At 46.0% G+C, this 22,672-nt stretch overlaps 1 protein-coding gene across 2 annotated transcripts in view; it reads right to left on the bottom strand.

Annotated features, from left to right (window-relative positions):
• The window catches only part of appl2 (adaptor protein, phosphotyrosine interaction, PH domain and leucine zipper containing 2), a 93,218-nt gene that overhangs the window by 52,870 nt on the left and 17,676 nt on the right, over positions 1 to 22,672 (bottom strand). The window contains exons 5-6 of one of the 2 annotated variants that reach the window (XM_078420065.1): positions 14,493 to 14,534; positions 9,232 to 9,290 (exon numbers count right to left, since the gene is read on the bottom strand). In XM_078420065.1, the coding sequence (XP_078276191.1) occupies positions 9,232 to 9,290; positions 14,493 to 14,534 (101 nt within the window). The remainder of the gene's footprint in view (positions 1 to 9,231; positions 9,291 to 14,492; positions 14,535 to 22,672) is intronic. The other variant, XM_078420066.1, reaches the window with a different exon arrangement.

Raw genomic sequence — 22,672 nt, 5'->3', positions numbered from 1 at the left:
TTGTTCCAAACGTACACTGGCACCATCCCCCAATTCATTCTCCACAACATCAATGACTGCACCGCGGCTGCGTTCTGCACCCAACTACTCATTGATTTCATCTACTTTACCACTAACCAGCTCTGCCAGCAAAATCATTTAGACTATCTCTGACACCTCTGTCCCCTTCTATCGATCTCTCTGTCCTCATCACAGGTAACAGACTATTGCCCGACTACACCTCCTCTCACCCTGCCTCCTACAAGGATGATATTGGCATGTTCCATGTCTCTATCTCCTCCACATCTGCTCCCAGGATCAGGTGAAGTCCTCTTTCTTTAGTAAACGTGGTTTTCCCCGTTGTGGACTCGTGCCTCCTCTGTGTCCTGTTGTTCTGCTCTTGCTTCCCCATCTCCAACTTGAACAAGGATAGGGTTCCCCTGCTCCTCACCTTTCACCCCGCCAGCCTTCGCATCCAACACATAATCCTCTGATATTTCCATCACCATCAAAGTGATCCCACCACCAGTCACAACTTCCCAGCTCCACCCCCACCCGCGTTCCTCAGCAAATCCTCCCTCCGCAAATCCTTCGTTCACTCACACCTTCCCACCCAAACCCCTCTCCCCAGGTACCTTCCCCTGCAACCGCAGGAGATGCAACATCTGTCCCTATACCTCCTCCCTTGACCCATCTAGGGTCCTTAGCAGCCCGTCCGTGCAGTACAGAGGTTATCAAGCACCTCCTCTAACATCATGTACTGCATTCAGTGCTCCCGGCATGGCATTCTTTACATCAGCAAGACCAAGCGTTCGCTCAGCAACTGTTTCACTGAACACTTGCGCTCTGTCTGCCAAGGGCTGCTAGATCTCCCGGTAGCCAACTAATTTAACTCCTCTTCCCATTCCCACACTGACCTTTCAATTGCCAGAGTGAGGCTCAGTGCAAACTGGAAGAACAGCACCTCGTAATCCGTTAGGCTGGCTAACAACCTAGTGATATGAACATTAAATTCTCCATTTTAGGTAACTGTCTCCCTATCCTCCCGCCCGCCACACCTTCCCCCTCCCCTTTCCCCTTGTACTTGCATCCCTTCCTCTGGCCTCACAGTTCATGTTTCTTCTCTCCTTATCTCATGGCCTTGTGCCTCCTTTTCATCTCTGGCCTTTGTCCACCCATCTGCTAATTATTCCCCCCCTCACCGGTATCCACCTCTCACTTTGTCCTGCCCCAGGTCTATTCCAGCTTTCTCTCCTACTAGTGCAGTCTGATGGGTCCTCAACCTGAAACATTGCCTTTCCATGTTCTCTAGAAATGCTGCCTGACCCAATGAATACCCCAGCACTTTTGTGTTTTTTGGTCAAGATTACAGAATCAGTAGATAGACGCACAATGCTGGAGTAACTCAGCGGGACAGGCAGCATTTCTGGAGAGAAGCAGGTGGGACTAATACAGATGGGGCACCTTGGTTGGCAAGGGCAAGCTGGGCGAAGGGCATGTTTCCATGCAGGATGTCTATAACTATTACTCTCCACGAGTACACAGAGACAGATTAGTAAAATTCCATGCCACCTGCAGGGGCTTTGTGTATACATATGCCAGGAGTATGGTCATGGAAAATTGTCATTGTGACCAGAAACATCCTCTTTGTAATAACCAACACTTTACAACATTACCACTAAATTGTAAGATAGTTGCGGACAAGGATAATATTACACAAAGGCAGAGTGCTAAACTGGGGGAAGGTTCATTACAAGAGTATTAGTCAGGAACTGGGGAGAGTAGATTAGGTGCAGCTTTTATTGGGAAATACCACATCTGACATGTCAGAGTTATTTAAAGGACAACTGGTCAGAATTTAGGACTAACTTGTTCCTAGACAGCACAGAAACGGCCCCTTCAGCCCACAATGTCCATGCTGAACATGCTGATCTCATCTGCATGTACATGATCCGTATCTCTATACTCTGCACTTCATTTGCCTACCCCAGGGTAGAACCACTCACGAACAAAGGTCATTTATACATGGAGCCAGAGGAAGGAGGTGAAATACTAAAGAAGTACTTTGCATCAGTACTCACCACAAAGGAGGAAATGGAGGAGTGAGATCAGTGTGGAGAATGCGAATGTGCAAGCGCAGTTTCAGGTTAAGGGGGAGGAAGTGTTGCGGCTCTTGAAGGGCATTAAGGTGAAGCATGAAGCATAACGTCATCCATTCCTTCTCTCCCGAGATGCTGCCTGACCTGCTGAATTACTCCAGCATTTTGTGAAGCATAGTGAGATCAGGGAGATGCTGATACTTAACCAAATAGCAACATAAAAAATAGGTGCAGGAGGAGGCCATTCGGCCCTTCAAGCCAGCACCGCCATTCATTGTGATCGTCCCCAATCAATGACCCGTGCCTGCCTTCTCATATCCCTTGATTCCACTAGCCCCTAGAGCTCCATCTAACTCTCTCTTAAATCCATCCAGTGATTTGGCTTCCACTGCCCTCTGTGGCAGAAATGAAACTATGCCATAAGGCATGTTGATAACAAGAAAGGTGTAGTATTGAGACTTTTGGTGGATGAGTGAAGGATGGCAATCAGGACTCCTTTCATGACAAGGCTCACCATTCACAAGTTTTACAAGTTTAAATTCTATCGGCACCAATCCCATTACCAGATAGGTACCTGGAATGAGAAGGTTGTCTCATGAGGGCAGGCTAGGGCCCCCCAATCGTAGTTTACGAGGAGTGTGAGTTGACTGCATAAAAATGTACAAGATTATTAAAGGTCTTGACAGACTGCTTATGGAGAAGATGTTTCTGCTTATGACAGAATCTAGAACCACGGCTCAGTTTAAAAATAAGGAGTTACCCGTTTACAGCAAAGATGAAGGGAATTATTTTTCTTCACATGTTCATGATTAGTTTAAATTGGCATCAAGGTCAAGCTAGACATTTTCCCGTACAGTATCACAACTTGGATGGCATGGTATGGTCTCGGTGTTACACTCCCCACTGGAAACCCAGTCTTATATTCACTGTGACTGTTGCGTCAACCCTACTAATAGGGGACCTTACCGTTTGCAACTCCCTTCTGTTTTGTCCACTGTTGCCCCCACACTGCAGCGCAGAGCTGGAGCGGCCAGTGGATAGGTCGAGACGGAAGGGCAGGAAGAAGAGTGGAGCAGAGGGTGCAGGGGATAATGATCACAGTGTGTTATTAGAGGACATAATTACAGTGTTGCAATACAGAGAAGATTTACCAGGATGTTGCCAGGACTCAAGGGTCTGAGCTATAGGGAGAGGTTGAGTAGGCTGGGACTCTATTCCTTAGAGCGCAGGAGGATGAGGGATGATCTTATAAAGGTGTATAAAATCATGAGAGGAATAGATTGTGTAGATGCAGAGTCTCATGCCCAAAGTAGGGGAATCGAGGACCAGAAGACATAGGTTTAAAGTAAAGGCAAAAGATTTAATAGGAACCTGAGAGGTAACTTTTTCACACAAAGGGTGGTGGGTGTATGGAAGGAGCTGCCAGAGGTGGTAGTTGAGGCAGGGACTATCACAACTTTTAATAAACAGTTAGACAGGTACATGGATAGGACAGGTTTGGATGGATATGGACCAAATGCAGGCAGATGGGACTAGTGCAGTTGGGACACGTTGGCCGGTATGGGCAAGTTAGGCCGAAGGGTCTGTTCCACGCTCTGTCACACTATGACTATGACCTCCCACAACAGCCGAGACATGCACCATGAGGGGTGAACAGGTCAGAGAGTGTCAAAGGAAGACATAGCAATCTGTCACTGAAATAGGAATCTGGTGGTGGGGGGGGTAATCCATTCTGTCCCAGAGGACACAGTCACAGACTGCCAGCAGGACTTCTTCATGGCAAGACTCACGGCATTCGATGCACTGTCAGGCTAAACGCAGAGATTATGCAGTGCCACGGGCCATATGTTCATCGGCACCAATCCCGTTACCAAATGGACACTGCAATGAGCAGGTTGTCACAGGCAAGGGTCCAATCTATTGTACTTTACAAGGAATGTGGGAGAAAATGCTTCTTCTTCTGAAAAAATCTACAACAAGGGCTCACTGTTTAAAAATAGTGAGTAACCTATTTACAGCAAAGATGAGGAGAATTGTTTTCCTTCACATGGTCATGTTTCTTTGGACCTCTCTTCCACAATGGGTAATGGGGACGGGGCCGTTGAATATTTGAGGCACTTGTTCTCCTGAAACTGATATGCACCCTCTAATACACACACTTGTCCACCTAGAGAAAGATCGTGGGCAGATTGTGTGGGATGCTGAGGTGAAGAGGAGTGAACACGGCAGCCTCTTAGCATGCTTGACTTTGGCTCAGAGCTTTCTGGGAGTGTCAGAGAGATAAAGTGGAAAGGGAAGATGGTACGTGGAACACAGACAAGAAAACAACACATCAAAATGAAAAGCCCCTTCACAATGAATTATGTAAGAGTGAGGAGGGGCAAAATGGCCAAACAGCAGTACAGCATAGTAGAAACAAGGAACTACAGGTGCTGGTTTATACCAAAGATACACACAATGAACTGGAGTAACTCATCGGGTCAATAGACAATAGACAATAGGTGCAGGAGTAGGCCATTCAGCCCTTCGAGCCAGCACCGCCATTCAATGCGATCATGGCTGATCACTATCAATCAGTACCCCGTTCCTGCCTTCTCCCCATACCCCCTCACTCCGCTATCCTCAAGAGCTCTATCCAGCTCTCTCTTGAAAGCATCCAACGAACTGGCCTCCACTGCCTTCTGAGGCAGAGAATTCCACACCTTCACCACCCTCTGACTGAAAAAGTTCTTCCTCATCTCCGTTCTAAATGGCCTACCCCTTATTCTCAAACTGTGGCCCCTTGTTCTGGACTCCCCCAACATTGGGAACATGTTATCTGCCTCTAATGTGTCCAATCCCCTAATTATCTTATATGTTTCAATAAGATCCCCCCTCATCCTTCTAAATTCCAGTGTATACAAGCCCAATCGCTCCAGCCTTTCAACATACGACAGTCCCGCCATTCCGGGAATTAATCTAGTGAACCTACGCTGCACGCCCTCCATAGCAAGAATATCCTTCCTCAAATTTGGAGACCAAAACTGCACACAGTACTCCAGGTGCGGTCTCACCAGGGCCCGGTACAACTGTAGAAGGACCTCTTTGCTCCTATACTCAACTCCTCTTGTTACGAAGGCCAACATTCCATTGGCTTTCTTCACTGCCTGCTGAACCTGCATGCTTCCTTTCATTGACTGATGCACTAGGACACCCAGATCTCGTTGAACTCCCCCTCCTCCTAACTTGACACCATTCAGATAATAATCTGCCTTTCTATTCTTACTTCCAAAGTGAATAACCTCACACTTATCTACATTAAACTGCATCTGCCATGTATCCGCCCACTCACACAACCTGTCCAGGTCACCCTGCAGCCTTATTGCATCTTCCTCACAATTCACACTACCCCCCAACTTAGTATCATCTGCAAATTTGCTAATGGTACTTTTAATCCCTTCGTCTAAGTCATTAATGTATATCGTAAATAGCTGGGGTCCCAGCACCGAACCTTGCGGTACCCCACTGGTCACTGCCTGCCATTCCGAAAGGGACCCATTTATCCCCACTCTTTGCTTTCTGTCTGTTAACCAATTTTCTATCCATGTCAGTACCCTACCCCCAATACCATGTGCCCTAATTTTGCCCACTAATCTCCTATGTGGGACCTTGTCGAAGGCTTTCTGAAAGTCGAGGTACACCACATCCACTGACTCTCCCTTGTCAATTTTCCTAGTTACATCCTCAAAAAATTCCAGTAGATTTGTCAAGCATGATTTCCCCTTCGTAAATCCATGCTGACTCGGAACGATCCCGTTACTGCTATCCAAATGCTCAGCAATTTCGTCTTTTATAATTGACTCCAGCATTTTCCCCACCACTGATGTCAGACTAACTGGTCTATAATTACCCGTTTTCTCTCTCCCTCCTTTCTTAAAAAGTGGGATAACATTTGCTATTCTCCAATCCACAGGAACTGATCCTGAATCTATAGAACATTGAAAAATGATCTCCAATGCTTCCACTATTTCTAGAGCCACCTCCTTAAGTACTCTGGGATGCAGACCATCAGGCCCTGGGGATTTATCAGCCTTCAGTCCCATCAGTCTACCCAAAACCATTTCCTGCCTAATGTGGATTTCCTTCAGTTCCTCCATCACCCTAGGTTCTCCAGCCCCTAGAACATTTGGGAGATTGTGTGTATCTTCCTCAGTGAAGACAGATCCAAAGTAACGGTTTAACTCGTCTGCCATTTCTTTGTTCCCCATAATAAATTCCCCTGCTTCTGTCTTCAAGGGACCCACATTTGCCTTGACTATTTTTTTCCTCTTCACGTACCTAAAAAAACTTTTGCTATCCTCCTTTATATTATTGGCTAGTTTACCCTCGTACCTCATCTTTTCTCCTCGTATTGCCTTTTTAGTTAACTTTTGTTGCTCTTTAAAAGAGTCCCAATCCTCTGTCTTCCCACTCTTCTTTGCTATGTTATACTTCCTCTCCTTAATTTTTATGCTGTCCCTGACTTCCCTTGTCAGCCACAGGTGTCTCTTACTCCCCTTAGAGTCTTTCCACCTCTTTGGAATAAATTGATCCTGCAACCTCTGCATTATTCCCAGGAATACCTGCCATTGCTGTTCTACCGTCTTCCCTGCTAGGGCCTCCTTCCAATCAATTTTGGCCAGCTCCCGCCTCATGCCTCTGTAATCCCCTTTGCTATACTGCAATACCGACACTTCCGATTTTCCCTTCTGCCTTTCCATTTGCAGAGTAAAACTTATCATGTTGTGATCACTGCCTCCTAATGGCTCTTTTACCTCTAGTCCCCTTACCAGATCAGGATCATTACACAACACTAAATCCAGAATTGCCTTCTCCCTGGTAGGCTCCAGTACAAGCTGTTCTAAGAATCCATCTCGAAGGCACTCTACAAACTCTCTTTCCTGGGGTCCATTTCCAACCTGATTTTCCCAGTCTACCTGCATGTTGAAATCTCCCATAACCACCGTAGCATTACATTTTTGACACGCCAATTTTATCTCCTGATTTAACTTGCACCCTAAGTCGAGGCTACTGTTTGGGGGCCTATAGATAACAGGCAGCATCTCTGAAGAAAAAGGATGGAAGACGTTGCAGGTCAGGACCCTTCTTCAGACAGAAAGTAGGGGGTGGGGGGTGGTGAAGAGCAGGAGACGAGAAAAGAATAGCGCTAGTCAGGGCCGCTATGAATAAACTCAGGCTGGGCATTGCCTGGTAAACCCATTGTTGGCTAGGTGTGATCTCCAAAGGAAAACAATGTGGAGAAGTGTGGAACTGGTTAAACAACTAGGGTGAAGGGAGGGAGGGGAGGGGGGATGGGAGGAGAGTATGAGTAAAAGTTACTTAAAATTAGAGAATTCAATATTCATACCGCTGGAGTGTAAACTGCCCAAGCCAAATTCGAGGTGCTGTGCCTCCAATTTGCAAGTGGCCTTAATGTGGCAATGGAGGAGGCCCAGGACAGAAAGGTCAGGGTGGGAATGAGAAAGGCAGTAGAAATGGTTGGCAACCAGATACCGCAAGGGTACATGCACCATGAATGGTATTGTATAGACTGCTGGACTAACTCCCAGTTGTAATGGCAGCATTCACTGTGCCCCTCTATCCCTCTGATATAATTGTCCGTCATATTTAAGCCGAACATAGACACAAAATGCTGGAGTAACTCAGTGGGACAGGCAGCATCTTTGGAGAGAAGAAATCGGTGACGTTTCAGTTCGGGACCCTTCTCAGACTGTGAGTCAGGCGAGAGGGAGTCGATAGATATGGAAGGGTAAGGTGTGAAAATGACCGATCAAAGCAGATGATAATGAAATGTAGAATGGCTCACTGTTAGCTGAAGGTAACAACGCAGCAATCAGTAATATTTAATTAGGAGGAGAGTAGAACTAGTCAGAGAACTAGGGTGGTGGACAGATGGGGAGAGAGAGGGAAAGCAAGGGTTACTTGAAGTTAGAGAAATCAATATCCATACCACAGGGCCATCACATATGAGGTGCTGTTCTTCCAATTTGCGTTGGGTCTCACTCTGACAGTGGAGGAGTCCCAGGACAGACGGTCAGTGCGGGAATGGGAAGGGGAGTTAAAGTGTTTGAAGAAAGGTCTCGGCCCTAAACGACATCCATTCCTTCTCTCCAGAGACGTTGCCTGTCCCGCTGAGTTACTCCAGCTTTTTGTGTCTATCTAAAGTGTTTGGCAAACGGGAGATCACGTAAGCCTAGGTGGACAAGGCTGAGGTGTTCAGCGAAACGATCGCCGAACCTGTGCTTGGTCTCGCCCACACCTGGAACAGTGGACATGGAGCCAGCGCTGCTGTCGCAGCTGCGGCTTGCCTGCAGTCCGTCTGTTCTTTGTGTTTTTTGTTGTTTTTGTCTGAATTGTAGTTTTAATATGGTGTAGGGTTTGTATGTTATGTTTGGGGGGGGGGGGGTGGGAGGGAACGGGAACTGTAAAATTCTCTCTCCCGAACGGAGACGCGACCTTTGTTTCTGTGTCGTGTCTCCGTTCCCGTTGCGGCCTACCACCGGCCATGCACCTGGGACCACCTGGGGCTCTGGTTCGCAGAGCCCTTGGCCTGGACTCACCACCTGCGGCGCTGGCTGCCTTTGGATACTGCGGGAGCGGCTGCGACTCGTCTCCGGAGGCTCCGGCGCGGGCAGCGTGGACGTCGGAAGCCCGCAGGCCCCTGGATGGGGGCCGACATCGGGAGCTCCGGCAGCAGCAGAGGCAGCTTGTTCGCCCGCCCCGAATCGCGGGGCTTGGGTCGGCCCGCCACGGACCTTTCACCGTCCGGCGGGATTATCACCGCCCAGCGGGGGCTTCAATGTCGGGAGCCCCGACCGCCCCGACGTGGCAACTCCAACAGCCTGACCGCGGGACAAGACGGCAGGGAAGAGAAAAGACATTCTGGCCTTCCATCACAGTGAGGAGGGACTGGAGGAGACTCACTGTGATGGATGTTTCTTTTTGTTTGGTGTTAGCTTGTGATTGTATGTGTTATTGCATTTTTATTGATTATTCTTATTGGTCTTATTGTTCAACTGCGGGTAATGTTTCATTTCACTACACATTTATGTGTATGTGACAAATAAACGACTATTGACTATTGATGTTTAAGCCATTTGAAAACATTTTTTACCTTTTCATTTTCTCTTTTCTTGGGTAGCTTGCTGTATTTCGCCATTGCCACATCATGTTCTACAGAAAATAAATACCGTGACTTTATTTTTGGCATTGATCAGTTAAAACAAAATAATTCCAAGAATGGAATATTTGGACTTCACCAAATTAAAAACCTTTTAGAAAACAGCTGGAAATAAAAGGCGGCTGTGTATCTGAGTCAGGATGTTTTGGACTCAACAATTTACGTGTGTACCTTTCAGAATCCCAACCTTCAATCAGTGCTCCTGACAATTACAGACTCACCTGCTTCCTTCCACAGCACTCTCTGCCTAAGTATTCCAGCACATGTCATTTTGCCTTCCAGTAAATGTTCAAAATGCCATTCCTCCATCCCCTATTTTTTATTTTAGTTTAGTTTAGAGATACAGTGCTGAAACAGGCCCTTCGACCCACTGAGTCCGTGCCGACCAGCTAGCACCGCACACTAGCATTATCCTACACACACTAGGGGCAATTTGCAATCGTTACCAAAGCCAATTAGCCTACAAACCTGTACGTCTTTGGTGTGTGGGAGGAAACCCGAGCATCTGGAGAAAACCCATGCAGGCCACGGGGAGAAAGTACAAACTCTGTACAGAGCAACATTCATAGTCAGGATCAAACCCGGATCTCTGATGCTGTAAGGCAGCAACTCCACTGCTACAGCACAGTGCTGCCCTGCGAGAATCTTGAGGCAAGAACCAAAGGAACTGAACAAATTGAGATTGTTGTGTCTTTGTCGCTCTTGTGTTTCTAGAAGGACAGTACAAGATTTAAACACAACTGTCCCCAGAGCTCTGTGAAAGAATACACTGAATTGATCTTCTGGAGGCCACATTGACTTCAGTAAGCTCCCAATTGGGATCACATAAGATCCAGGACAAATTGGCAAATTTAATCCAAAATTGGTGTGATTTGAGTGATAGGAGGCAGAGAGTGGTGGTGGAAGGTTGCTTCTGTGATAGGGAGTTTGTGACAAGTTGTGAAACTGCAAGAATTAATGCCTAATTTGCGTTTAGCCTCACTCTGACAATGGTGGAGACCTAGGACAGAAATGTCTGTGTAGAAATGGGAAGGAGAATTAAACTGTTTAGCAACCGGGAGATCAGGTAGGTTCAGGCAGTGTTCGGCGAAACGATCGCCCAATCTACATTTGGTCTCGCCGATGTACAAGAGTCCACATCTTGAACAACGGATACAGTAGATGTGGTTGGAGGTGCAAGTGAAACTCTACCTAACCTGAAAGGACTATCAGGGTCCCTGGACAGAGTTAAGGGAGGAGGTATAGGGGCAGATGTTGCATTCTCTGCGGTTGCTGGGGTAGGTACCTGGGGAGGGGGTGATTTGGGTGGAAAGGGATGAGTTAAGGAAGGAACGGTCTCTGTGGAAGCCGGAAAGGGGTGGAGATGGGAAAATGTGGTTAGTGGTGGGATCCCATTGGAGGTGGTGAAAATTTCAGAGAATTATGTGTTGTATGTGACGGCTGATGGGGTGGAAGGTAAGGACTAGATCTGGAGGAATGAGAATCCGAGGAGGAAGATACTAATAGACTACTAATTAGACTACCAATAAACCAATAAGATGGAGATTGTCATCAGACTGGGCAGATAAGTGACGTAAAGAAGTGCCCAAATTGTTATCAATGCGAGGCAATATAACTGGCCTAGACATAGAGTGATACAGCATGGAAACAGGCCCTTCGGCCCAACTTGCCCACACCGATCAACATGTCCCAGCTACACTAGTCCCACCTGCCTGCGTTCAGCCCATGTCCCTCACCAACTCCGGCGAACTACCCCTCAGTGCCTCCAATCTCATAGTTCCCCAGCCCCGCACGGCCCGATTCTACCTCCTACCCAAAATCCACAAACACAATTGTCCCGGCAGACCCATTGTCTCTGCCTGCTCATGCCCCACCGAACTTATCTCTACCTACCTCGACTCCATCCTATCCCCCCTGGTCAAATCCCTCCCCACCTACGTCCAAGACACCTCACACGCTCTCCATCTCCTGGATAACTTCCGGTTCCCAGGCCCCCACTCCCTCATTTTCACCATGGATGTCCAGTCACTCTACACTTCCATCCCCCACAAGGATGGTCTCGAAGCCCTCCGTTTCTTCCTCGACCGTAGAACCAGCCAATCCCCATCGACCAACACTCTCCTCCGCCTAGCAGAGCTGGTTCTTACCCTCAATAACTTCTCCTTTGACTCCTCCCACTTCCTCCAAACCAGAGGCGTAGCTATGGGCACTCGCATGGGCCCTAGCTACGCCTGCCTCTTTGTCGGGTACGTCGAACAATCCCTGTTCCAGACGTACACTGGCCCCATCCCCGAACTCTACCTCCGCTACATCGACGACTGCATTGGTGCTACCTCTTGCACCCATGCAGAACTCACTGACTTTATACACTTCACCTCCAATTTCCATCCTGCCCTTAAATATACCTGGACTATCTCTGACATCTCCCTCCCGTTTCTGGACCTCACCATCTCCATCACAGGAGAAAAATTAGTGACGGACATTTATTACAAGCCCACCGACTCGCACAGCTATCTGGACTACACTTCTTCCCACCCGGTCCCCTGCAAAAAGTCTATCCCCTACTCCCAATTCCTCCGTCTACGCCGCATCTGTGCCCGGGATGAGGTGTTTCAGACTAGGATGTCCTCGTTTTTCAGAAAACGGGGCTTCCCCTCCTCGATTATAGATGAGGCTCTCACTAGGGTCCCTTCTACATCCCGCAGCTCCGCTCTTGCTCCCCATCCCCCCACTCGCAACAAGGACAGGATCCCCCTCGTTCTCACCTTCCACCCCACCAGCCAGCGGATCCAACATATCATCCACCAACATTTCCGTCACCTACAACAGGACCCCACCACTGGCCATATCTTCCCATCCCCTCCCCTCTCTGCATTCCGCAGAGACCGTTCCCTCCGCAACTCCCTGGTCCACTCGTCCCTTCCTACCCAAACCACCCTAACCCCGGGCACTTTCCCTTGCAACCGCACGAGATGCAACACCTGTCCCTTTACCTCCCCCCTCAACTCCATCAAAGGACCCAAACATTCTTTCCAGGTGAGACAGAGGTTCACCTGCACCTCCTCCAACCTCATCTATTGCATCCGCTGCTCTAGATGTCAACTCATCTATATCGGCGAAACCAAGCGCAGGCTCGGCGATCGCTTCGCTGAACACCTGCGCTCGGTCCGCATTAACGCCACTGATCTCCCGGTGGCCCAGCACTTCAACTCCCCCTCCCATTCCCAGTCTGACCTCTCTGTCATGGGCCTCCTCCAGTGCCATAGTGAGGCCCGCCGGAAATTGGAGGAGCAGCACCTCATATTTCGCCTGGGCAGTTTGCGGCCCGGTGGTATGAACGTCGACTTCTCCAACTTCAGATAGCTCCTCTGTCCCTCCCTTCCCCTCCTCCTTCCCAGATCTCCCTCTATCTTCCTGTCTCCACCTATATCCTTCCTTTGTCCCACCCCCGACATCAGTCTGAAGAAGGGTCTCGACCCGAAACGTCACCCATTCCTTCTCTCCCGAGATGCTGCCTGACCTGCTGAGTTACTCCAGCATTTTGTGAATAAATCCCTCTACACCTGTCCTATCCATGTCCCTGTCTAAATGTTTCTTAAACGTTGCGATACTCCCTGCCTCAACTACCTCCTCCAGCAGCTCATTCCATACGCCCATCAGCCGTTGTGTGAAAAAGTTACCCCTTAGGTTCCTATTAAATTTTCCCCCTCTCACCTTAAAGCCTTATCCTATGGTTCTCGATTCCCCTTCTCTAGCAAGAAACTATGTGTGTACCCGATCTATTCCTCTTGTGATTTTGTACACCTCTATAAAATCACCCCTCGTTCTCCTGCTTTCCAAAGAATAGGCACAACCTCTCCCCAAAGCTCAGGTCGAATCCTGGCAACATTCTTGTAAATCTTCTCTGTGTAAATCTTTCCAGCTTGACATCATCTCTTCTGTAACATGATGCCCAGAACTGAATCCAATACCCTGAATGTGGCCTCACCAATGTCTTGTACAACTGCAACATGGCCTCCCAAAGTCTATATTCAATACTGATAGCCCTAAAGGTGGACAAGAACATTGGAACATACCCCGTTCATGCTTTTCCCCCATATCCCTTGATTCCTTTAGCCCCAAGAGCTAAGTCTAACTCCCTCCTCTTGTAGTCTCTGCATTTTCCTCACAACGCAATTGTATCATAAGCAAATTTGGTTGGGCTTGGTCCCCTCTTACATGCAATAGATTGTGAATAGTAAGGACCTCTGGGACCATTCACTGGTCACAGCCTCTGTACAGGAAAATGATTTGCTTATTCTCCCATTTTTGCCAATATAAATGACACCTTGATATAGATTAATGACAAAAAGAAGTTTATGGGCATTTGTTAAAAAGAATGAGTTGCAGAGATGTAGGGAAATAAAGAAAGGGGCAACGGAATGGATGGGATTGTTCATGAACCCAACATGGCCCTTTAGTCAATAGACTTTAGAGATACAGTGCAGAAACTGGCTTTTGGCCTACCAGGACCGCGCCGACAAGCGATCACCCTGTACACTAGCACTATCCTACACACTAGGGATATTTTACTGTTTTACCAAAGCCAATTAACCTACAAACCTGTCCGTGTTTGGAGTGTGGGAGGAAACCGGAGCACCCAGAGAAAACCCATGCAGGTCACAAGGAGAATGTACAAACTGCATACAGACAGCACCCGTAGTCAGGATGGAACCCGGTCTCTAGCGCTGTGAGGCAGCAACTCTACCGCTGCACAACCGCGCCGCCGCAGTATGACCTGATGGGATTAATGGCCTCATTCTGTTTTGTAATAAGATGGAAATGGTACATATACTCCCATTTGTGAATTCAGCATTTGGAGAAATTGATTTTAAACAGAATTAAAAAACTTGTACAAAGGAATCTCCCCAATCATAAAAAGATTCATTCCATATTACGAGATCACAGAAGCAATCTTCAACATGTAGCATTGCTTCAAATAGCAGAAACCAAATGGCACTATAAATTTGCCTGAAACCAATGTAATGGAAATCTCCTCCTGAATGATAAGAAAGTGTTGCAAGCAGCAGCCAGGTGGTGGGTTGTCAGTCACTAAAGCTTGGCATGCACATGAGAGAGAGAGAGAAAGAAAGAAAGAAACTAACTCCAAAAAAGAGTAAACAATTAAAACTGGAAATGAAAAAATATATACATACCATTACTAGCAAGTAGAAACAAATCTTTTAAAGTGCTTACTTCTGCAAATAATAAAAACAGTAATGCTCAGTGTAAGACACAAAACAAAAGAAAAGAAAAGACAGAAACAGATAATTCTAATAAAATTATAATCAACATTAATTATTGTCTATCCCAAATGCTGTCACCAGATTTATGCTTCAGTTGGATAGAATGCCATTTATAAAATGCTTGCTTTCGTAACTTTATAATTTAATGGCAGCTAATTATAACAGGTGCAAAACAAGTTTAGTTTCGTTTTTTTAGTTTAGAAATACAGTGCAGAAACAGGCTCTTTGGCCCACTGAGTCCGTGCCGACCAGCGATCCCCGCATATTAACACTATCCTACATACACTAGGGACAATTTATAATTTTACAGAAGCCAATTAACCTACAAACCTATACATGTTTGGAGTGTGGGAGGAAACCAGAGCGCCTGGGGAAAACCCACATGGTCACAGGGAGAATGTACAAACTCTATAAAGACAGCACCGGTAGTCAGGATCGAAACCGGGTCTCTGGCGCTGTGAGGCAGTAACTCTACCGCTGCACCACCATGCCATCTAAGTATGGAGATGAACATGATCTAACAAGGTACTGTCAAATCATTTTTATGATTAAAAAGATCTAATTTGTGTATCTTTTTTTATAATGTGAATACCACCTCAGTGAAAGAAATAAAATTAACAATTATATTAAGTGTACTAAACAGTCATCAGTCAATATAAGTTCAGTAATATAATGGAGATGAGTTGACATCACAAGGATGATTAATCCAGGGCCATTAACACTGTACTTATTTCAGTCAGTCTGTCAGTACGGCTTTCACAATGTATTATGCATTATAACTCCTCCCCAAAGATTCTGTTTCCACCGACGCATGAAAACAGACAAATTAAATCTTTGGTTAAATAATTTAAAAGGTACCACTTAAGTCTTTTGACTTGGTTTATTAAAGACTGGTAATGTGGTTTCATAGTATTTATATAATGCACCAATTGTCCATATTTATCCAGATAAATATCCCGATTTGTCCATAAATAGTACTGAAATGAGAGGGCGTTTACAAACATGGATTAGAACATTAAACACCTAATGCAAAACTGGCACTTTATAGTCTTTTACTCCAGGATTTGGCAAGTTTAAAGTATCTGTAACACCAGCAGGCTTTGAATCCACTGCCAACAATGGCTCAATATGGACACTAGGTAACAGCAACTTACCTGCAGCAACTTAGAGAGGTCAGGTCTGAGTACCCTCTATCACAAAGCCAGGCCCTGGGATTACCTGATACTTATGGAATGATCTCTAAAGAGCCATCATCAAAAATTAACCACAGGTTACATTCCGATCTACATTAGCTTCCGATCTTACATCAGTCTGAAGAAGGGTCTCGACCCAAAATGTCACCCATTCCTTCTCTCCTGAGATGCTGCCTGACCTGCTGAGTTACTCCAGCATTTTGTGATACCTTCGATTTGTACCAGCATCTGCAGTTATTTTCCTACACTACATTAGCTTCAATTCAGTTGAAAGTCGGCACACGACAATAAAGATCTATTTTAGCTGTATTCCAATTTCCATTTGCAGACAAAATCTTTTTAAAAATTAAAACCAGAAAACAAGAGGCTCACGGTACACTTATTTCATTGTGTTAATCACAGGAATGTCAAATTGACACCATGGCTAAGTTTGAACAAACTGTGGAAAAGATGGCATTTCATATTGAATCTATCACTGTGGAGATAAAGATATTTATTGCAAATTAAAATTATATTAGTAATATTCCACTTTATATGTCTGCTTTATTTTACTCCATGTTGTACAATGCTAGTTCTGATCTGCAGATAGAAAAGCAATTGATGATGCTGCAGAATAACTAAAACTAACATAATTCATAAACATTATTGATGTAAAATTGAGCAGAGTGCAATCTAGGAATAATTATAATTTTATACTTGAACACGAAAAAATGTAATTATCCATTACTTTAAACTAATTAATGCAGAATGCGAAAAACATGTTCTCGATTATAAACCTACGGTATTAATAGTAGTCCACAACTGGTTACCTTTTAAAAAGGGTCAGTAAAACAATTTATTTATTCATGTCATCACACAACTGTTTGCCAAAAGCGAGCAAATTTTAGTGCCACGTGCATCTCTGCAAGATCCTTTACAGTGCATGTGTCATGCAGCATGTCACAGCTCAGGAGATGTTCCACGGTCTGGAGGCCCCGTCCACACTCGCAGTCTGCCGCATCTTCAGTATATCCCCACTTCAGCATGTTCGATTTGCTCCTCCCCAAGCCTGTCCGCAGTCTGTTGAGACTGCGCCAGGTTATCCACGGTTGGTCGGAACCTGGTGGGAGTTTCTCAGAGGGATCGATTGCAATGTGAGTGTCTTCGGGAGATTTCTCCAGTCTCTCTTCCCAGAGTTTGAGCCTTCTGGATGATGCACTACAGTCCAGGGGATGGACAAGAGAGAGGAAACTTCCGCGTGATTTCAAACGCTGAGGTAGCAAAGGGTGGTCATGTAGGGGATGTCTTTCATCCTCTGATTGTCTGAGGCGTTCTTTTTGACTGGCTACAGCTCTTCTGTAAAGGCTAACATTAGGAATGCAGCTATGTGGGTTTTATTGCAGGAGTGTAAAAGTTCCAGCTCGATTATATTGCTGGGGCATCCTGTTTGTCAGCATAGAGGCGTGGTTTATGGCTGATCGTATCCTCTGATATCAGCAACCAGCTTCAAAGTTTTGAAGTGTTAAGAAGAACATCTTGCCACATGGACTGCCCTTGGTCACATAAAGATTTATAGGACATTGTAAACTTGCCATATAAGGCAGCGATGGAAAAGACTGGCACGTGTATTTAGGGTATAAAAGGTGTGTAAATGTAAGCTTTGGGAGAGAGAGGCTACACTAGCTGCCTGAGCGTTTCTGAACGCTCCGGTGCCTAGGCTCCCTCCCACCTGGGTGAGTAGAATAAAGAGGTTAAACAAATTTGGTTGTCTGACTATTCTGTTAATAGGTCACGAACTACAACATTTGGCATAGTCGGCAGGATCTCTTTGGCACCATCAACCACGAACGACTAAGACTGAAACACGTCTGCAGGGGACAGAGTGCACTTCTCGACCGGTCACTCTTGTTGACATTGTTTTGGTATGGGTGAAATTGATCGTTTGGTAAAATGTATTGGTAACATAATTTCGGATAATTGGCAATCAGACATGTGGGACAGACAATAGACAATAGACAATAGGTGCAGGAGTAGGCCATTCAGCCCTTCGAGCCAGCACCGCCATTCAATGCGATCATGGCTGATCACTCTCAATCAGTACCCCGTTCCTGCCTTCTCCCCATACCCCCTCACTCCGCTATCCTTAAGAGCTCTATCCAGCTCTCTCTTGAAAGCATCCAACGCACTGGCCTCCACTGCCTTCTGAGGCAGAGAATTCCACACCTTCACCACTCTCTGACTGAAAAAGTTCTTCCTCATCTCCGTTCTAAATGGCCTACCCCTTATTCTTAAACTGTGGCCCCTTGTTCTGGACTCCCCCAACATTGGGAACATGTTTCCTGCCTCTAATGTGTCCAATCCCCTAATTATCTTATATGTTTCAATAAGATCCCCCCTCATCCTTCTAAATTCCAGTGTATACAAGCCCAATCGCTCCAGCCTTTCAACAGCTCCAGCTCCAGCTAGACTTTGGATAAGAGTGATGGAGGTGTCCCGGTACAACACATGTGTTATTTACTGCCAGGAAATGGTAAAGATTACAGAATGGTATCTGCTTCGTTAATGAAAAGGTTGGGAAACGAAGCCTGGCCAGTGGGAGGTACATGGAATGTAGAGACGATCAAAGCGGTGGAACAATTGATTTGGGAGCGGGAAGCGGTGAAGAAATGGAAAAAGAGGATCACAGAATGGAAAGAGGGGGCGCAGAAGCGCCATCAGGAGTTGAGGGAGCGAAGTTGGAGGGAAAATGCAAGTAGTAGAGGGATATCAGTGTGTGATAGGTCGGGAATACTGAAAACATGCGATATTTTGCAAGCGGAATGTAAGGTGTGTGATCTAAGACTTGAGCATGCTACCCGAGCTCAAGGTGAATTTAAAACCGGTACCAAAGGGATATATCCCGCCCAACAACAACAAAAGTCAGAATCCAAACCACTGGAGTCTATAGCGGCTTTATTAGGTAATCAGGAGTCCGAGGGTGACGAGGAACCCTGGACGTGTCCGATCCTCACAGCCCCACAGGCAGAGCCACCGGCTGCGGTGGTACCCTCCCCGCCAGGATACTCGAGACGACCCACCAATTATGAGGCAGCATCAGGGAACATGGATAGGTCCCAGACAACCATTGGTGAAAAGGTTAAGTTGCGCCATTTTAGTTCCTTCAGGGAACAACAGCAGTTTTCTGCAACTACCGCTATGCCCAGTGTTTCGGAATTCTGCCAGCTTCAGAGGGACGCCCCCGAGGCTGAGTGACACCAGTGGAGCCAGGATGGGTGTTCCCCTCGCGAATCTGACTCGCTTTGGGTTACTGCCTCTGGCAAAGTTTGTGTCCCTAACACGCTTTTGCCTGTTTTGTTGCATTATGTGCACTATCTTACCCATGTTGGTAAGAGGGGAATGTTGGATGTAATAAATGCTACATGGTATCACCTGAAAATAAATTGGGGTTTACAAATTGATTTTATTGAATTGCGACGTGTACATAGTTATAAGTATTGCTTAGTTATTGTTGATGTGTTTAGCCGATGGATTGAAGCCGAAGGTCTCGATAGGACTTTGACATCCAGTCTGAAATTTCAAACTATATAATGCTTAGCATGTAAAATAACGTTCCTTTTGCTATTGTTACTCCCGCTATTAGGGGAAGTGCACTCAAGATCTATATGGGATTGTGGTCAATCTGTATTTACTCCACGACATTTATGTAAAGACGATCAGATGATATGCAGAGGAGGCAATGGCACAATACCCTGGAAGGCAGAAAGAATAGGACCCTGCTCAGGATGGTTTAATAAGACCAGAGCTAAACAATTGAGAGACCAAGCCTATTGGGTTGTACCCTGTGGACACGCTTTGTGCCAGTTTAATTTCCAATGCCTGACAGATGAATTTAGTTTTCCATGTAAGCAGCCATATCAGGGTCGGTCTAGACGAACTCGAGGGTTACATCAGCCGTCCCTACGAGAAGCGATGAGGGGAATAGACTGGAGAAAGGACTCTTGCAGTAGAACGCAGGAGAGCTTTACATGTCCAGCCAACACAGCATGCGCAGTAGGGAAGTATGAAGTACAATGCCCTGAGGGGTGCGGAGGGTACGCAGCAAAAGGACAACTAATGGTTATTACACATAACCAAGGGAAGGTCAATTTGACAACTAAATGGAATGTAAGCATAAGGGAATGGAGCAGAAAGGGCTGGAACGGCTGGGGGGCAAGTAGCAGCACTTACATTCTAAAGAAAGACGATTGGCTGGCATGTACCAATGCTACCCAGATAGAAGGAAGGCACCCCCTAGTAATAATTTAGTCAGTACGAGAGACTACCCAGGAAGAATCCAATGTAGGACATTTAAAGCGAATGTATACAACTTGTACCCCAATGGTTAGATTCCCGAATGTGTTAAATTTGACCGTCAGGATAGAATATGAATCCAGGAAGCAGAATGAATGTAACGTTGCTGAAATTACAATGGAGGTGTTGGAACTGAATAGGGACGTTAAATTCCTTCGATATAGAGACCCTACAAAATAAGATACAGACAGTAGACGGATTGATGGAAGAAGGAATAAGACTACGGAATGCTTGGGATAAAGGATTACAAGAAACACAATTTTTAGGATGGTTATCTGATGTAATCACTTGGAGACAGAATGAAGAGGTAGAAAAAGAACTGGAAAGGGTAAACCAGAATCAAACGGAGTTAAATTCGAATTACACCCACTGTATGATGAAAGAAATAGTGCCAAGGTTTGGACTACCGTGTACATTGAGCTCGGACAATGGACCCCATTTTACAGCCAAAGTTAATGAGAAAATGTGCAAACAGTTAAATATCCGTCAGCAGTTCCACTCTGTACACCATCCACAGGCCGCAGGTATGGTGGAACGAGCAAATGGCACACTGAAAAATAAATTGGCCAAACTCCAAGAGGCGACGAAGTTAAATTGGGTCCAAGTCCTGCCGATGGCATTATTCTCTATGCATATAACCCCTCACTCTATTACAGGATTAACCCCAGCTGAGGTTTTATACGGGAAACCACTCCGAACCCCTAGGGGGGCAGAGGAAAAGGGGTCAATCAACCTCCATGAACTGCACGACCTGGATGAGCGTTTAATTGAATATATGAAATTATTAACCCAATCTTGATCAGCCTAGCATTCTCAGGTCCGAGACGCCCAGAAACCACGGGACAACATGAGGCTAAAATGGGATTGTGGATTATATTGACACTCGGTAGTCAGATAGGACGAACCTCGGGTCTTCGGCAAACCAATCGTTTCCTCTCTTTATGTCAGACATACGCTTCCCAGGTGGAACGGTCTGCCTGTTGGGTGTGCGCTCCAGGTTCCAACACATGGTAGAAGCATGATGCCTCTTTTCCCGGTCCCCTTCACTCCGAGTGAAGTCAGATCTGCCCGGTTCTTTTTTAATCACTCACAGAGCCCTGGCCCCAATAATTGGTGTACGGATTATGATAACCGATCAGATGACTGTGGATGTCAGTGTTTTAATGGGTGGTCCTTGAGACCCTATCTTAATCAAACACAGGAGAATTGGCCCCGGATACAAGTTAATGCTCCTCATGACTCTCCAGAAACACCAATAAATACAACCTGTTTCTGTAGAATGGGATCTAGACCAAATGAAGTTAGCCTGTCTGTGGGATTCAGCACATGCACCCATATCAGTACTGCAGTTCCCCCAAGACCTCTTAATGGGATTTACTTAATATGTGGGAGCTGGGCATGTCTGGTTACCAGGACTTTCGCCACAGTATGATCAGGGATCTTATGAGACCTGGACAGGGTGCTGTTATCTAACTTTTGTAATCCCACATTTACGAATTATAAATCACCCTCTACAGCATCCAGAGTGGCGCTCTAAACGAGCTGTATCGGAGTTTGAGAGGTTTTGGTGGATAATATTCCCGAGATGGGGAACCGCTCGGGCGGGAACTGAAATTAGAAACTTAGCTAGTGCCCTGGAACAATTAGCAAATTGTACTGCTGATGGACTGTACGAGACTCAGGAACAAATAGGCCAGCTAACAACTAAAATGGTGGCCCTGCGTCTTGTCGCTCTCCAGAATCGTATGGCCCTAGATTTCCTGCTAGCCGAGAAAGGAGGCACCTGTGCTATGATAGGGCAAGAATGTTGTACATTTGTACCAGATAATATCACCAATATCGCTGGGCATGTGAAGGAGGTTATAGAAAGAACGTGTCTGAGGCCCTCTGAGGGGGCGCTGTGAACTGTTTATGTATGTGCTGTTATGTTTGTGTGCCATTGTATGTTCGTTCTTAGTACCTGAACTGATGTACAGCACTTTGGTCAACGTGGGTTGTTTTTAAATGTGTTATACAAATAAAATTGACTTGACTAGGAAAATAGGGGCAGATTTAGCCCAAGATCTAATTAATGCTTCAGGATGGGATTGGTTTGGTTTAGCATATTTGTGGGGGCCGATTCTCCATTATGGCAGTATCATTGTGTTAATTGTTGTGATTCTGTTAATCTGTTATTGCTTCGGTCCATGTATACGCCAACTATTTGTCAATCGGCCACTTTAAAAGACTGTGATTATAGCATAATCAAAGAGGGGAATGTAAGGGCTAACATTAGGAATGCAGCTATGTGGGTTTTATTGCAGGAGTGTAAAAGTTCCAGCTCGATTATATTGCTGGGGCATCCTGTTTGTCAGCATGGAAGCGCGGTTTATGGCTGATCGTATCCTCTGATATCAGCATCCAGCGTTCAAAGTTTTGAAGTGTTAAGAAGAACATCTTGCCACATGGACTGCCCTTGGTTCCCAAGAAAGAAGAGGACACATAGGTCACGATGGATACGACAGACACGGAGGTCCTGAAGGACACATAAAGATTTATAGGGCATTGTAAACTTGACATATAAGGCAG

Source organism: Rhinoraja longicauda, chromosome 23 (assembly GCF_053455715.1).
Source record: "Rhinoraja longicauda isolate Sanriku21f chromosome 23, sRhiLon1.1, whole genome shotgun sequence".
NCBI lineage: Eukaryota > Metazoa > Chordata > Chondrichthyes > Rajiformes > Arhynchobatidae > Rhinoraja > Rhinoraja longicauda.
This window is presented reverse-complemented; position numbering and strand designations above follow the sequence as displayed.